This window comes from Lutjanus erythropterus, chromosome 4 (genome assembly GCF_056507025.1).
Source record: "Lutjanus erythropterus isolate fLutEry1 chromosome 4, fLutEry1.hap2, whole genome shotgun sequence".
NCBI classification, from domain to species: Eukaryota; Metazoa; Chordata; class Actinopteri; order Lutjaniformes; family Lutjanidae; genus Lutjanus; species Lutjanus erythropterus.
In genome coordinates this window covers 7740705-7759586 of record NC_139320.1, presented here as the reverse complement: position 1 = coordinate 7759586, position 18882 = coordinate 7740705, and the positions used below count along the sequence as shown (strand labels likewise).

At 37.9% G+C, this 18882-nt stretch overlaps 1 protein-coding gene across 1 annotated transcript in view; it reads left to right on the top strand.

The window, feature by feature from the left end:
* The window catches only part of pou2af1 (POU class 2 homeobox associating factor 1), a 31875-nt gene extending 20519 nt beyond the window's left edge, over positions 1-11356 (top strand). Inside the window, exons 3-5 of the mRNA XM_084716840.1 lie at positions 5159-5201; positions 5299-5597; positions 9659-11356. Coding sequence (XP_084572966.1) covers positions 5159-5201; positions 5299-5597; positions 9659-10078 — 762 coding nt within the window. The 3' untranslated portion in view covers positions 10079-11356. The remainder of the gene's footprint in view (positions 1-5158; positions 5202-5298; positions 5598-9658) is intronic.
* The last annotated feature ends 7526 nt before the right edge of the window (positions 11357-18882 follow it).

Sequence of the window (18882 nt, the reverse complement as noted above, 5' to 3'; positions counted from 1 at the left end):
TGGGTTCTGGCTGACATATGCTAAAGATGGAAGGGTTCGGGTCAGGTTCAGAGCTGGGGCTGGGGCTTTTCAGGCTAAACTTTTCAGGCCCCAGTAAAGTTTTAAGTCGTGTCCCATCTGGTGGACCAACATGGGACTGATTCACTATGAATTGCACCTCGACTTACACATGTGATATTTATCAATTTAAAAGATAATTTCACAAGTCAAGAAAGTAATTGCTTGTCGTAAAACTGTTTAAGTATCAGACTGTGAAGGTACGTAATTCAAAACACTACACACCTAGAAGTTGTTTAAGTGGCATCGTGACTTTCTGCATCCAAAAGCTAATGTTAGCTGCTGAAGCTACGATGCCTTTGTGTTTTCGTATTGGCATGGAGTTGCACAACAATGGGTATTATAAGTTATTTCTTTTCTTTGGCCAATAAAAGGACCAGGAGTTGCTAGATGAAATATTTCAGGTAAGATAACACAAAACTGAGCTAAACAAACATACAACAAACTGAAACTTTCTTGACTTGTAAAATTATGTTTTAAATTGACAGACAGCATATATAATGTTCGCTCCATAGGCACAAACTTGAGTTGAACACTGGGGGGGGGGCAAAAACTCGGTCTATGTAAAGTTGATGAAGTGAGTGGTAGGGATTGAAATTTTCCCAAAAATGACACATTTTGACCAGATGACCACTTTAGTCTATTATCTGGTGGTACTAATGATTATTACTGAGGGAGAACGTCATTTAAACATTAATCGACATTATAATGAGCATAATACTCTGCATGCTTCATGCACCTTGACCTTTACTGTGGCTGGATTCGAGGATGAAATTCCAATTTCAGCCTGTGATTTGTCACTGTCTGACTGAACAGCCTCATGGAAGTATAATTTTACAATTCTTCAAATTTTAAACTAACGAAATTCGTTAAAACAAGTCAGTGGGAGTTTTCAAAGTTATGATATTGAGCTGAAACAGATTCCACAGTCCGTTTGCGTTCAGAGGCTGCTGCTCAGCGCAGTGGACAGCTCCTTCAGTGCGCACTTTGATGGTTAACATAGTAGGCTGAATAAAGTTAATGATCACTGAAAGTTAGGAAGTAAAGCTCTAAAAAAGAAAAAAATCTCACTCACTTTGTGTGTGGCCGTGGATGGATTCTTCGGGAGATTCTGGCATCTTTCTTCAGTGCATTGTTATATATTTTTGAAGTATTTCCACACAAAGCTGGTGGCAGACATCGTGTTATGTGTCTCATTCAGATGGTAGAGACACAAGTTACTGTATTAATTGCATTAATGATTGGAGGTGCTTGAATTCATGGCTCTTTGAATTCATGCTTTAATTAAAGTGCTTGGTGCGCTCACATAAGAGCAACAAAACACACACCAGCCAGCATGAAAATTAAATAGCAACATGCTAGGACTTTATTTTCCTTTCCTTTCAAATGGCAATTAAATTTATTAGTCCTTGGCTATTTTCACAACTGCATTTTTTCCTGCTCTGCCCCCCTCAACTTCAACTTTGGGAGGGCATAAAAACCAGTGGCTCCCTGGCATAAAACCCAGTGCCCCCCTAGTAGGTCCCATACTGGAAGGGCCATGTCTTTGCTGCTTTATAGGTGTATTGACAGGTTAGCTAGCTGGATCTCTGTGTAGCTAACATTAGCAGTTAATTTGTGTTCTGTATAGCTGAAGTTAGTGATTGGTCTGTGTAGCTAATGTTAGCAGTTTGAATGTGTAGCTAATGTTAGTGGCTGGTTTGTGTAGCTAACACTAGCAGTCGGTCTGTGTAGTTAAATATAAGCTGTTGTTGTTTTGTGTTCTGTGTAGCTAATGTTAGTGCATGCGCTGTGAAAATAATGTTAGTGGCCTGTGTAGCTAACATAAACAGATGGTCTGTGTAGCTAAAGATGGTGGTTGGTCTGTGTATGTGACATTAGCAGTTGATCTGTATAGCTAACGTTGGCAGTTGTTCTTTCTTTAAAATAGAAGATGAAATCTTGAATAATGACAGTCTTTTCACAGCTGGAGGCAGAACTGTCACTGCTGAATTGACAGCTGTAAAATTAGCTCACTTGAGATCAAAGTGGTGCCGTGAGACGTGTGAAGTGTTATAATGTGTGCATTGTGTGCATAATAGTATATACCGTTTATTTTCAAAATCTACTTCACAACTATGATCCTGCTAATAATCCCCATTTTGTCTCTGTGATCTGATTATGTATTTGTACATAAGCGATAGTGTTTAAACAAATGATAAAAATATTGGCACAGATAGAATTAAATACTAAAGACATCAACTGTGACAGCTCTTTGAAGGAAGCTGGATCACATGGCTCCGTTTCTTTCCACACGCCATTCAAAAGAACAGCTCATCATTCTTTTTTTCGATGGGGTTAGATTTATTGGCGAAATAATTGCTAGGATAATGATAGAGGACGATTTGGATCAGATTCAAATGTAGTTGTATGTAGTTTCATTTCACATGTGTGGACTAGGTTTAACAGCACTTAATTACTTGTATTGCCACCATAACACAGTCAGATTGGTCTGGTATTTTCCAACTCAAGAAATGGTCAAAATCTGCCCAAACTGATAAAAAAAAAAAAAAACTAACAAAAACTAGCAAAGAAAAATGGATAAATAATCTTGATAATAAACAATGCCAATTATGCCCATGCCAATTAATTAATATTAATATTATTTTGCTTCATAACAATTTTTCAATATGGCATAATAATAAAACAAAAATATACAAATATAAAAAGTATAGAATATAAATAGTATTCACAGGTGGGCTAGAATTCATATAGGAGGTTACAGCACAAATAAAATAAAATAATGGGTGTCATAACATAATTTATGCATAAATTATTGATATAAAGTTTTGCTTAATGTATTAAAAAAAAAACAGCCCAACTCATGCTAAACCCGCCCAAATTCTGTCCACCCACCCAAACCCATTTTGACCTGCAACACAAAACAGCCCAGCTGGATGGAAAAATGCCCGGTGTGGCAACGCTGGTCAAAAACGTGAGGCAATAAATGGTATGAACTTCAAAAACTGCTGCAACTTATGAGACATAACTGAGCATTGGAACGACCATCATATACTTCAGTCACAATGGTCTAAGCCCTAAACTTTTAAAGTGGGATAAAACACAATGTTTATTACAGACTTGTGACTAGAGAACTTGACACATAGTGCTGAGCTGCAGCTCAAATGAACCCTCAGATGATGTACATTACTTCTATGTGACATATACTGTTTACCTGCCAGCTCCGCCTGAATTCTCCCCTAAAAATGACAGAAATGAGTAAATGATAGGGAGAGGTTCAATGAAATACACTTCGAAAAAATGTCAAATCATTTCAAAAGGTTTTGAGAGTTTAATCTTACTTAAACATCTTTTATGTGGCCAAATTTTTATATAATCTTTTATAAATAATAAAATGTTCTTAGGATTGTCAGTAGTCTTCCTAATCTACTTCCATCTGTGGGTGCAGCTGGACTCCACCCTCTCTCTTTGAAAAGCCTCGACTGGTGTAAGACTGGTGTGGCCGTTGTGCCTTCAGGGAACATGATACACACTTTCACAGTCTGATCAATTTTTAAGTTGCAGCTTGGAGGATTCCAGCAAACTTTTTTTTTTTTCTTTTTGTGAAAGACATGTATCCATTGTTTTCCATTGTCTGCTTGATTGGATCTAACATCCAATCTTCTGTAACACAGCTCTGTTACTACAGTGAGAAAATCCAAATCCACTGAGGAACAAAAAAATAGGGCGATGAAGTAGAGGAACAAATAACCAGAATTACAAGCTTTAACTTGAGTTTAATGCGTTTCTTTCTTTTAAAGGGACAGTTCACCCCAAAATCAAATATTTATATTTCCCCCCCTGGCTTGTAGTGCTGTTTATCCATGTAGACAGTTTTGGTGTTAGTTGCAGAGTTTGTGTTTGTGCTTGTTTGTGCACAAAAAAAAAAAAAAAAAAAAAAAAAAAAAAAAAAAAAAATTGAAAAATTGAAAAATTAAAAAATTGAAAAATTCTAAACCAGTGCCTCTTTCCAACAAACATGACCCAGTTAGTCAAGATAATTCACAGATCTTGGTGTGAGCAGTTTAATGTAGGAGTATTTTAATGTAGGATTGTAATTCTGTGAAAGTAGTTCTGGTAGATTCTAACGAAATTAATTTCTTAATTTCTTTCTAAAAAAAATTAGTTCCTCCTACTACTGCTCACAACAAGACGTGGATTATCTTAAGTAACCAGGTCATGATTTCTGGAAAAAGAAAATTATCGCTTCTTTGAGCCCAACAAGCCGAGTGACAACTAGGTCCATTATTTTGGAGAGAATCTGAGGAAATATAATGGGACTAAACGACACTCAGCTTGTGGGGCTCAAAGCTCAAAAACGCAGTTTCATGTCTGAACTACTTTCTTAATACAATAGAATCTATGGGAACTACTTTCCTTTTTAACAGAAACTATGTCGGAGCATTATTTTGAGTAACTGGGTCGTGATTTCCGGAAAGAGACACTAGTTTTAAATGTATTTTCTGGGGTTTTGAGGGGCCTTGAACCCTCAAATGTATGTTTTGGGTGCTGTGAACACCACAAACTGAGTTTAATCTAGTTCCATTATATTGGCAGAGAAGGCAGACATCTCTACAGCCGATATCTGCAAAACTCTGCAACTCATACAAAAACAATCTAGATGGATAAATAGCACTAAAGGTAAGAAGAGAAGTCTGTATTTTTGATTTTGGGTTGAACTGCCCCTTTAAAAAGTTTTCCCATGCTAAAAATCACACAAAGTTTAGCTTTAGTCACACATGAATGATAGACAAACTGTTCCAGACCATACCTATACTGTATGTGAACACATGAACAAATTCTGGCATGTATCTCTAACACACACACACACACACACACACACACACACACACACACACACACACACACACACTTTGATCATAATCTTGACTCAGCTGCTGCTCACACCTGGCCTTGATTGGTACGAGTGTAAATACCACATATTTATATATCAACATTACAGTATGACTAGACTACAGCAGCAGCATGTGATTATTGTTCCACTGCAAATTATCGACATGCCCAACTCAACTTTTTCATTGTTGTTATCTGTTTCTTTTAGGATGTGGTCGCACAAAACAATAACCAGTCATCATACACACAAGGTACACGTTCATTCCTAACAAACTGATTCCTGTAAGCAAAGCATGTGTCTCTGCCTGTCTGTGAAGATTCACACTCAACCTTCTCTTTGAATTTCAGCCATCTTCAGCTCTGATGTTGCCGGCGGCTCCCCAGCCGAGCAGTCAGTTGCGGTCGGCGACGGAGGGCTGCAGGGTGCGGGATGGAAAGCTGTGCCCCCCGCCACTGTCGCTGGCGCCAGCCTGCAGCCTGCTGTAACGGCCTGGTCCTCGTCCGACTACAACCAGCAGGAGCGTTCAGCTCAGACTCTGGCCTACTCAGCCACCCCGGCCCTCACCGCTGATGTGTACATGCAGACTCTGTGTCCCAGCTACACCATGCTGACTTACACACATGCACCACTGCTCACTAACTTTGGGGTGAGTAGAAGACAACAGGTGAACAAAAAAATGCATAAAGGGACAGCTCATTCCCAAAATACATACTTGTGCATTTATCCATCTATACTGTTTAGGTTGGACTTTGAGATATTGACCGTAGAGAAATCATGACCTTGTTGCTCAAAATAATCCACAGACCTTGTTGTGAGTAGTTTCATGTAGGAGCTACTTTCTTTCTGCAGTAGAGTCTACTGCAACTACCTTAGAATCTACTGGAACTACTTCCTTTCTAATAGAAAGAATGTAGTTCCTACATGAAACTGCTCACAACAGGGTCTGTGAATTACTGTGGACACTGGTTTTGAATTTTGCAAATGTATATGTTTTTTTTTTTTTTTCTTTTGGTGCTTTGAGCACCACAAGTCGAGGGCCATCTAGTCTCATTATATTGGATAGAAGGCAGACATCTCTACAGCTGATATCTACAAACCTCTGCAATTCATACTAAAAAAAAATTTTGGAGTGAACAGTCTCTTTAATGTTCCACCAGACAAGGCTTTGCAAAAGTGCACCGACTAACCCTGCATTCCCAATTATATGCTTTTTCTTTTTACATTTATGACATACTTCAGCTGTCCTTGCCCTTGAAATCTGAACCTCTCACTCATGCACCAATCACAAAGGATTAGGGGTCAAAATAGTCAGAAAAGCCTGCTGGTTTGCATACTGCAAAGTGCAAGTGGATGCAGAGGGACATCTTGGCATTTTTGACGTGTTGGGACACATTAAATCTTTTTCAGGTGTATTAAATAGTACAGTAGCATGGGTACTGCAAAATAAATCACTGGGAACATTAGAAAGAGGAAGATTCCTGGGGCTCATCTCTTTTCCAGCCACAGGAAGTGATGAACGTTGAAATATTGACCTCAACAACAGACGCAACCATTCTGCCTGTGTTGTGTCTGAGACGTGTAGTCCTATTATCTTTGTTAAAGGTACTATGTGGAATTTTCAGAATATCGATGTCATTAATTATTGACACCAGTGGCAAGTGGGCATCTTGGACATGAGGGCCGGGTATTGGTGGTCAAAACCTTTAAGGTACTGACTGAAATACTCATGATAATGATGCTTTAAGTAGTACTGAAACTTCTCCTGTCAAACAATACCTGCATTTGATCCTTTTTGTTCCCAGAACTGGAAAAAAAGACTTTTTGTTGTAAGCTACAACCCATATAGTCTGTGGTGTAGTGAAGTCGATCGTGGTGTATTTGACAGAGTTTGTAGTTCAGTGTGTTGAAATGTCACCAAAATGTTTGAACGTATGGCTCTACTACTAGTATTTTTTAATGGAATGAAGTCAAAAAAGGCAGATATCAAATTAAGTGCTCTGTTAGTACTGGTATTGTAATTTTAAACAATGCCCAGCCCTACTGGGTATTGACTAGATTTGTGACGTGACTTACACGAGACTGAACATGTTTGACCAGAATCATATTGATAGATGAGATAAAGTTAGGCTTGTGTTGTGGCAGGTGACTCAATTTCCAAGATAACGTTAGCTAGAGTTGGAGAGCTCCTGGGAGCATCACATCCTTTAAAGTTTCTAACAGAAATTGTAAGTTGTAAGAAACATGCCAGAGTCCTAAAACTTAGAAATCAGTCCAGAGACTCTTATTAGCAAAGACTAGGAAGGTTTCATTTTTTTTAAAGCTAGGTCACAATTCATTCACATATTAGCAAAACAGAGCAATTAATACATGTAAATTGCTTCACATAGTACTTTTAAAGTTATAGAGAAGTGTAAGCCTGGATGAACTGGACTGATAGTCCTGAGAAAAACAGGAAGCAGAAACCTCACCCAATCTGCTCTCGAGTTCCGTGTCTTGGGCAGATCTTTGTGCCAGCTTGCTGTCAGATTCCTGCTTGGCAGATCCAGACATTTTCCTACGTTTAACATCATACTCCAGTCTAAACCTTCTAGCTCTTTAGTATCAAATGAAGACCGGCATTGATGAGTAGTTGTTTTCTTCCTCACAGAGAGCAACACATGTGGCCAGCTTTACTTTGCAGCAGTTCCAGTGACTGGCAGAGATTCCAGTGCTGGCAAGTTTTCATAACTAAAAAAGCAAAAATGTTATTAACCTCTGACAAAACGTGGATGGGCTGAAGTATAACTTCTTCAAACAGACTGACCAACTTTAACCATCTGTAACATAAAGCAGGGGCTCTGACTGTTTTTTGATGCTAGCAAAGAGCAGTGTCATGGATTACTGGGTTGCATGGGGATCACGGTTAGATCAGACTGAGTTTACTGTAAAATATTCTGTCCAGATGTTAAATACAAAGAATCCAGTCCAGGGCAGTAAGATTATCATTTCAGTGCTCATTTACAGGGATATGAGCGCTGTCTAAACTGAAGGCAGATTTCCGAACACCATCATTCTTAATTATCCGGCATCCATTGCTTGCGCCAGCAGGAGGTGGTGGCAGTTGAGATGGGGGGTGGATGGATTACTGTTTTTTGTCAGATCACATGATTGAGACCCAGTAGTCAACACTGCTCAGACCGTTACCTGTTCACAGCATGGTTGTTGTGAACCGTTGGACTAAAGGATTTGTAGAGCTCACTGAGAGTTGTTGATATCAGACAAAATTGCCAACTTGGCATGCTCCGTTTCTATCTTCATGTTGACATTGCCTCCACTCTAACAGAATTCCCCTGGAGTTGATTTTCCTGAACCAGTTACTAGAGACCGATGTATCTGCATAAATCTAGTGTCACTTTAAGTTGACATTGATGCATAGCCATGCCAACATACTGGTTCTTTTGGGGTTTCAAGAGTTCAGCAAAGCAAAGAGAAGCAAAGAGAACAGCCTGGATAATAGTGTCTGTCTTGTCTATAAAGGTTGCCATTGCCTTGGTTCTGGCTTTCAGCTTGACAACAGCTAACTTTGAAGGAATTTAATAAAAGGCAACAAGGTATTAAGACCACCAGCTGGACCCCGAACAGCAAAGCCAATCTCTGGATGAGGATGCAGGGATAGAGCCAGAATCATCGAGCCTCCTGGATAAACTTCAGAGGATCAAAAGGATGACGACATAGAGGAGGACAAAGACTCGTCCAGCATCAACCAAAGTTAGCAGCAGTCTGAAAACTTGAGCGTTCTTCTGTCCATAGAGAGCAGTATTTTTTCTGTTTGTTCATAAAGAACAACTAAAGGATAATTTGGGTGTATTACAACCATGGTTTCTACAATGCTCTTGTCAAAGTAATTGCTGAGATCAATGCTGGATTACAGTAATAACCAGGGAAAGTAAGTAACTCCTCTCAATTCAGGGAAAACCTGCTCCACCAACATTAACATGACCCACACGTACTTTGTCCTGAGTTGAAACAAGATTTCAAACTGAAACAGAGCTGAACATTATGATGTCACAGTGCACTTGATCTTTGACCTTTGGATATAAAATGTCATCACCTCATCATTGTACCCTATTAGACATTGGTGTGTAATTCTGTGAAAAGTGGATAATGAATTCTTGAGTTATGGCCAAAAATGTGTTAAGTGAGGTCACATTAATCTTGAGCTTTGATCTTCATCTTCCAAAATCTAATTAGTTCATGCTTGAGTCCAAGTTTGAAGAAATTCCTTCCAAGTGTTCTGGACATATTGCCCTCACAAGAACCAGATGAACATGAGGTCACAAAGCCTCAATTTCATTTCAATTTCATTCCCTCAAGGAATTTTTGAGATGTCAAGTTCACAAGAATGAGATGACCTGAAAACAAAATGCCAGAGGTCCGTCAGCATACAGTCATGAATGTGCACAAAAAGAATTTAACCATGTGATCTGGTAGTATTTGAGATCAGCTTGGGACAAGCTGTAGGTCAAGGGATCACGCACACAAATGGAAACGATCACATACTCCCCTCCAGACTTAGTCATAGGTTCCTCGCTCAACCTAGTTTTCTATAATTTCATGAACTTCTATTGACGCAGACATATAATTGTGGTTTGCACTTTTTCAAAAGTTTGTGCCTTTGATAGTTTTAGTTCCTCTGTGACCATTTAGTACTATTTGGTGTTGTTTCAGACCATACCTGTGGCCCCAGCACCAGCAGCCCTCCCTCAGATGGAGCTCCCAGACTCAGGGTTGACCTACCTCCCCTGGGCCCAGCCCCTCACCACAATATCTACCATGCCCAACCCAGGGGTCCAGTTTGCCCCGGGTTCTGCAGCCCTGCCCGGGTCGCCTCTGGTCCACATGCCCCTGTCCATGTCTTTGACCACCATGATCCCCCAGGGTGTAGATCCTCAACCACAGATACTGGACCTGCAGCGTCCAGACCACCAGCTGGACCCTGAACAGCACAGCCAGTCTCTTGATGAGGATGCAGGGGTAGAGCCGGAATCCCCAAGCCTTTTGGATAAACTTCTGGATGAACAAAAGGATAACAGCGTCGTGGAGGACAAAGACTCTTACAACAACTCGATCTTCATCCCCAATGTCTGAAAATATGAGCGTTCTTCTATCTGTGGAGAGCAGAATTTTTTTCTTTTTGTTTATAAAGAACAACCAAAGGATAATTTGGGTTTATTACAACTTGGCTAAAATGCCATGCTAGGCAACTAAATCTGGCAACTCACTTACTCAATCAGGCAAGTGGTAAAAAAGAAATTAAACTATTTAACTATTTTGATAATCTTTCATCAATTCCTACACCCGTCTGACATCTTGGTAGTAATATTTCTATGCTCCTGGATCTCAACAGTTAATTTAGCCAGTACATTGTTATTGTAACAGATAAGAATGGTGGTCAAAATGACCAAAAATAAGTTATAATAAACCAGAATTAACTTTAATGTCAGAGTTACACCTGTTTTCCTGCAATGACCAAAATGCCTTCTACTATTATTGTTAGTTTGTGTTTAAAATAAATATGTAGCAAAAGGGAAAGAAATCTGTTTTTCTATTTTTACAAAATACAATTTAGCGTTATTTTTGCCCATGAGTTGCAATCTAATGTAAATTTCTACTGCTGATGTTCTGAGACTGTTTTAAATGAGTGTGTAAGATATTATTGTAATGCTTATATTCACCTATGTTTAATTTGAAATGATATTCACAGCTGTTGCAGCAGAAACTGTGATTGAAAAAGAGGGAAAAGACGCTGTTGTTGTCTGTATTTTTCAAAGTTTTCTAGGACAATGTTACCAAGAAGTGCTTAACCAGAGCTGTTAACTTTCAGCTGCTCTGTATTCCTTAACAAAACATTAAATTGTAAACACAATAGTTGCTAGCTTGCTGAAAAGGTTTTTAATTATATTGTTTGCTAGCTAGCGATGAAGTTAACCAAATGTTATTGTTTGCTTGCTATGTTGGTTAAAAGTACACAAAGCTAGCTAAAAAGATTTTCAAGTGGTATTGTTTGCTAGCTAGCTTAAAAAAATAGTCTAATTAGCCAATACTCATGATGACTTGGCAGAGAAGCTCTAATTTCTTTTTCTTTTCTTTCTATTCTTTTAACTTTCTTTGACGAACTTGATTATTCTGCTTAATCCATCTCAAAAATGCCATCATTTTAAATGTTAAACCTCCTCAAGTGAAGTTTAGTGCTGAAATGTAAACTTTTGGTCCAGGAGAATTAAAATTAATCTAGGTTTAGAGTAAAAATGTTCAAGAAAGGTCTAAATTGAATCTTTCTTAATTTTAAACTGGTTTAAAAGTTTGGTGCAACATAACTTGTTTTAAAAATTCATGCTTTCATGCTCATGCTTGTATTTTGGAGGGATTTTTCAGTTCTTGAGAGGTTGGAAATGGTTGTATTTTGCAAATACAAATCTGTGTAATCAACATAATTAACCCAAAAGTGTTGCAACAGCTTCTGAGACATGATGGAGCATGGGGAAGGCTTCACTTCAGTCTTGATGTTTTAGGCTCTTACACACACCTGTAAAATGTGTTTGTTACAGATTTATGACCGAAAATGAGCTGCCTTTTATTTAACTTGATCTTCAGGTTCCCAGCTGTCAAATGATGTATACCACCGTGGCATACACAGCTCTACTATCTCCCCCTAAAGACCCCTGAACACTCCTGAAAATGAAAAAAAAAAAAGGTTTATGGTAGGGAGGGGTGGAGTGGAAGAGGATAAGTATCATCTTAGGAACTGACTGTTTGTATCTGCCTGCACTAGAAGCCAGAAAAGAGCTGACAAACATATTTTTCTTGGATTTGGGAGTGCAATTCGATTCTCGCACAGATTGAAAAGAATGTCACAGGCACAGAATGAAAACTCCAAGAAACATTAACAATCTGAACAGTTCATCCTTCACAAGGGTGTCAACTGAGGCCAGTGAGCACATGTGAAGCCTTTAAACTGACTTTAAACTGAAACTGCTTCAGGCAAGACCTTTATGTCGAAACACACCCGTCTTATCAGTGTCAGTCACAGATGAGTTTCCAACAGAAAAGCTTCTTGCAGCCCTGATCAATTAAACAATCTTGCATTGCCATGTACCATACCACACACTGAAACATGACTGACTTGCAATGAATGTTTGGTATGAAGGGGAGAAAGTATTGTAAATCAGTGGATGTAATAAAGATAAGTTACTGAGGACAAATAAATAATTCTGGAAGAAACGTGTTGCAAGATTTCTCAGCATTGAACTTTTTTGAACTGAATTTTTCAGCTGCAGTTCCACCTGTCTGCCATCTGGAGCCGCCAACACACGAGACTGAACGATGCAGCTTTAAACTTCTGCTTAAATGAGCCTTTTTTTTTTTTTTTTACAGAAGTGGAAAATACATACTGTACTCAAATGGTAGTACACATGCTTGATTAAATTACGCCTGTTACATGTTCTGTCTTGTTACGTTTTAAATGTCATTTTCGTCTTGTTACGTCTTGGGTCATTTTCATATTGTAACATTTTGTTACGTCTTTTTTGTCTTGTTACATCTTTTACGTCAGTTTTGTCTAGTTATGTACAATTAAGTGATTGTGTTGATTGTGTTAGATTGTTTGTTTTGATATGATTTTTCAGTAATCTTTGTCACGCTATGTTGTTTTTGTCTTGTTACACCATTTTCAGGTCTTGTTATGTGATTTTCACCTTGTTATGCCTGTTACATCGTTTACCTTGTTTGTGTCTTATGTCTTAAATGTCATTTTCATCTTGTTACATCTCTTAAGTTGTTTTCGTCTTGTTGCTTTGTTTTCACTTCGTTATGTCTTTTACATCATTTTTGTCGTGTTAAGTCATTTTTGTCTTGTTACGTCTTGTTACATTGTGTTTGTTTTTTTTGTCGTTACATCTTTTACTTCAATTTTCTCTTGTTATATAGAATTACGTGGTTCTTATTTGTTACATCCTTTTTACCTTATGTTTTTTTAATGTATTCTTTGTCGTACTCTGTCTCTGTCGTATTCTTACATTATTTTCACCTTGTTATGTCATTTTCATGTTGTTACGTCTTGTGTTGTTTATGTCTTGTTACGTTTTAGCTCATTTTCATCTTATTATTATGTGGTTTCCATTGTATTACATCTTTTCAACTTCTTATGTTTTGTACGTAATCTTTGTCTTCTTATGTATTATGTCGTTTTCATCTTGTTACATCATTTTCACCTTGTTATGTCTTTTACAGCATTTTTGTCTTGTTACATCTTCTTAGTTCGTCTGTGTGTTGTTATCTATTGTTACGTTGTCATCTTGTTACATCATTTTGTCTTGCCATGGCTTTTATGTAATTTTTGTCTTGTTGCTTCATATTTGCTTTGCTGCATCGTTTGTTTGTATGTGTTGTTACGTTGTTTTCATCTTTTAATGCCTTTTATGTTGTTTTTGTCATTTACGTCATTTTCACTTTGTTATGTCTTTTATTTGTTTTAGTCTTGTTATGTTGTTTTTTATTTGTTTTAGTCTTGTTATGTTGTTTTTGTCTTGTTTGGTCTTGTTGTTTGGTTGCTGTTTTCATCTTGCTACATCTTTTTTGTTTTGGCAAAACAAAAATAATCAATAATTTCCCTCAAATGCATCAAAAAAAAAGTATCAAGCCTGTTTTGAAAAGCAGTAAAAAGTACATTTATTTGTATTAAAATGTAGGAAGTAAATAGTTGTCAGAAAAACAAATACTCAACTAAAGTACAGATACCTCATCTACTGTACAGTACAGCAGCACTTTGTAGTTAGTTAGTTTGTTACTTTCTATCTGATTATTTTAGGCTGTCGTTCAAGCAGAAATATGCAAGATAGTTCAAAATGTTCTTAGCTACAAAATAATGCACTGGAACATTTTACACTGCACTGTAGGATGAGGACTTTGGCCTAGTGCTTGTGCTTGCTCTTGGCACTGAAGGCCTCTATTTCTCGGGGTTTTCCCCCAGGGGAAACTGACATCGTGAGGGGGGCTGCAGCTCATCAGTCAAAGCCCACACCTGAGATCGTATCACAGGGGAGAAAACGTGCCAGGCCTGCTCGTGTGACAGAAAGGTGAAGAGAAGTTGACTTTGGCTCCGTTTTCTCATGAAGAATTCAAAATTGTGAAAACAGAACAAATACAACGAGTATATTGGTGACAGTGGATATCAACGGGGACAATAAATAAACAGAGAATAAATCAAAGTGACAGACACATGAAATGCACAGCTGAAACATGAAATATTGCACAATTCTCACATAAGAGAGGGTTTGTATGAATTCCAAGAGTGCAGGTTTGCATGAATGGGACTGTAACTGAAGATCTATGGTGAATTAAACATTAAGATTTTCAGAGATTTTGCCTGACAAGATCATTTTAAGTCCAGTTCCTCAAACTTCCAGGAAATGTAGAGACATCATATCAATGTGTGGGGTATCTTTAAACCAAACCTCAGTGTTACTTTAAAGAGATAGTCCGCTAATTTGAAGTGGGGTTGTGTCAAGTACTTATCAATAGTCAGTGTATTATCTAGGAGATGCCGATCAATTTGCTGCAGTTTGGTGTAGGAAGTTTACCAGTGAACTTCTGTGGACAGGGTGAGCAGCAACACTTATTTTAGACACCTACATTTTTTTTTTTTAATAATTTTAAGTGTACACTATATCTATACTTAATATTTTGACTTTACCTTGCCATCAGACAGCTTTTTCCAATGGGAAAAAATACACCAAATATCGCCCTTTCCCGACCAACTAGATTCCTTTGGCAAAACCAGTCATTTTACCTCTGAGAACATGGAAGTTGCTGTTCTGCCTAGATCTGTTTCTGTTATTGTGTCACTTTGGTGAATCCGAACTAACTTTTTAAAATGCCAAAGTCACACAATAACATGAACAAACTAAACGATTGAGGCAGCAGTAGACCAGAAACTCACAAATTCTGCTAGGCAAAATTGTCGTTTTTGTCAAAGGAGTTTGGTTGAACGACACGTCCTCAAATGAAATATCATCACTCTATGTCCAAAATTGTTACTTTTCAGGAAATTATAAAACATTGTATTTTTAAAATATATAATTGAGGCAAAAAGCCTTAAAGGTCTGCGGAATCCATCCGAAATCTCACAATAACTCAGTGAGAGCTTTTTAAGAGCTTTGCTCTTTAACTTGACGTGATCACTGAGTTTCTTAGGCTGATGATATGTGACACTGTGCCCTCTGCTGCATCACAACAGCAGCCTCTGAACACCAACAGAATATGGGATCCGTCTCAGCTTAATCTAATGACTTTAAAACAGGAAATCACCTGCTTTACTGAATTTTGTTTGTTAATAATATGAAGAATTGTAAAATATCACTTCCATGAGGATTTCTAGACATAAAGTGACAGATCACAGCTTGTAAACTTGGTATTGGGTCCTAGCAGCTGCAGCGAAGCTCAAGCTATAAGGCTTGCATAGTTTATATTATGGTCATCATAATATTGATTAATGCCGAAATGGCATTTTCCTGCCTCAGTAATTATTAATACTGCCAGATAATACCTTCAAAACAAGTGCATTTCCCAGGATACATCAGGATATTGAGCTTCTGTTCTTAGGATAGAAAATTTCTCATTTTCGGGAAAAATATTAATCCCTGATCATCACCACATCACACCGTCTAACATTACAGTTTTTTGCCCCACAGTGTTCAACGCAAGTCGGATCTCATGACTGTAGGTAATACACTGACTATGGACACGTACCTCATACAGTCCCACTTTCAATACTCTGAACTATTCCTTTAAGATCCTGCATGAATTAAACATGAATGTATTCAGAGGTTTTGGCTTGATGATCATTTTGAGTCCAGTCACTTGAATCCTGTGTGAAGTATATATCATGAATTTAACAGACATCGTGTGTTAATCCCTGCAGCCTTTCCTCACAAAAACCTTTCTCATCATCTGTCCTTCATTCTTGTTGGCAAATGATTTATCTGATGACTGACTCAGAATGTGCTGCTAATGTGTTCTTCTTCTTTTTTTTTTTTTGCTGCATTGTTGCAAAATGTGAACTTGAGCTCGTCTGTTGATCAGACAACAGACAGTTTGTTTTCTGCTGACACAGCTTATGTGCACGTCCTGAGGGCGCTCCAGAAAGACAGTTGTTGTTGAAAGGTAATATGATGTGTGACACATTTGCCTGTTGTCAGTCCAGTGTTTCTCCTCCTCCTATCTGCCTAACAGTTTATTTTATCTCAGGGATGCAGTGTGTGATGAGATCTGTTGAATAACACAGTCCCTTTAAAATTCTTCATCTCTGGGCCAAGAGGCACTGCAGAAACATGCCTATGCAGCACCTTTGAAAGCACGCAGGGGCGGGACGCATTGCCAGAGCTTATCATGGAAAGGTTGTGCCGCAGGGTCTCAGAAATCTGGCACCCCAAGGAGACTGAGAATGCACGTTTCGTTTTTGTTTTTTTATATTCATCTTGCTGTTGCGCAATAATTGCTGTTATTACAAAGCTATCTCGTAATACCACTTTCTAGTAACCCACCCTTTATACAGAGCTTATAATCTGTAGTTTTTTCTTTATTAAAGAACAGAAAAATATATATATAAACCTTGTCTTAAAATATTTTAAACAAAATCTAATGGTTATTCTGTGATTTGCTGAAAACAAAAGCATGGGCTGTCAGCCACTGTGGCGCTAAATCTCTGGAGCAGTCAGCCTCCGGATCTGAGGGAGTTAAACTATGGGATGGACTTTGAAATTTGAAGCTCTGTGTTGAGTTTCAAAAAAGCCTTGAAATGGAAGATATTTAAGAATTACATAAAACTATTAATATGGCAAATAATTATGGAATATCATTTAGTTTTTGTGTTATGATATTCTGGGTTATCTCATCTTAATGGATTGTATAATCCGTGCACTTCAGCCTTTTCCTTTTTTGTGTGAATTGAACTGTGAATTCTGTTGTGTGAAACAATGAATTTTTAACTTACATGAACTATTCTTCATTCATTCATAGTTTGATGTAGCCAATTTGCTTTACACCTTGACTTAGATATGTGAAAGAACAACACAAGAGAAATGTATTAGAAAGATGTTATCATAACTTTTATTAAAACTCTTCATGTGCCAGGTCACTGGATTACATCCTTTTTTATTTCATGTGTTAATCTATTTCATTGACTTGTATTGACTTTCAGCATTTCACCGTTTTAGTTTTGTCATTTTTATGTTGTGCACACTTCTATTTATTTTGTCTGTTTTGTTTTTTTTTCTTTTTGTCTGTGCTTTTTTTTATTGGTGATCTGTGAACCACTGTGGGCGGCACGTTTGTATGAAGCGTGTTATATAAATAATGTTGAGTAGAGCATTGAAGAAGAAAAAATGACAATGACAACTGCATGACAACTGGCCAGATTAAACTTTTCGAAAGTAGAACATCATTACAAAATCAGGCTGCAATATTGGCCTTATGCATGAATGTAAACCTTTGCCTGAGTACTTCAATAGTCATTGTCGTCTTTATTGTTTGAGCTCACCTGCTGGAGCCCCCTAGAGCTGTTAGGCTCCTGTTTACCCTTATGTCTCCATCTCTCACTGCATTGTATTACATATTGCAGTTATTAGGTTTTCTGTGTGGAAATTCGATCAGTAATTATCAAAATTCTGACCAGTTCCCATGCAGTGAACCTGGGACTTTTGTTGGTCAGGGACATATGCATGTATACAGAGACGCTGCACTGACTGCTTCAGCCTGTTGCTGCGGAGGGTCTACATCAACGTCGCCGCCATATTTGATCAGGGAAGACTGTAATTGGAGGAGCTGCAGTATTTCTGGATAAAAATCGCTATAATGTGTGCGTTTCTCTACAATTTCAGTGAGTCATGTTATATTCAAGGGTCTGATCTGCTAGTTTATTTATAACTTACTCCATGTAGATCATGAACCCTTGACTTTTGAAATGACTTGTATCTCTTTAATGTAAATGCCATGGTGCTTTTTAGTGAGAAAAATATCAGCTCTGCCATTTAATTGTATTTGCTTGCAGGCCACTGTGGTGGCAGCATTGGAACATGCATACGTATATATCTATGGTCATGACCCATCTTTGTCCAGGTGATAATCCAGCCGTTACTGTGGTCCGCATCCTTGTTAATAAAAGTCTGATTACACAATTCGACAGGACTGTATCAGGTTTCCATGGAGATAAAATCGATGTCAGTGACTCAGGAGAAAAACAGTGACTCACTTTGTTAACATGTCCTCACTTAAAAGCCAAAGAGTGTGTTTTCCGTCATAAGTGGTTTGAAGTGTTCTGTTAATATTTTAACCCCTGTGCTATCAAATCACGTCAAACTTATTTAACACTTTACGTAAGCACTGGTTGAGTAATAAAAATTTAATTTCATGACTCAGCATATTATTCCAGTGTGTCAGACCATATACAAGCCATGTGGCACCAGCAGCGCTTCAATTAAATTTATTGGTGATTGGTGCAAACAGACGTGTCAGTGCATAAAAGCTACTGATTGATTGTAGTGGAAGAGGGGAAAACCCAGACAACAACATTTGCCAAGAAAGATCCAAGTTTGTGTATATGTGTGTGTGTTTGTGTTTGTGTGTGTGTGTGTGTGTGTGTGTGTGACAGAAAGGCAGTAACACCCTGCCAAACTAGCTTTCAGCAGAAAATCTGTTAACATCTGTCTATGTCTATCCATTTATCTGGCTACAATTGGCTCAAATCAATCCATTATATTGGAAGTTTTAAAAATTAAAGTTAAAAAATGACATTTTGGGAAATACCCCTATTCACTTTGTTGCTGAACAGTAGCTGAGAAGATAGATGTATTACTCTCATATCTACTTGTTAAATATTAGGCTACAGCCAGCAGTCA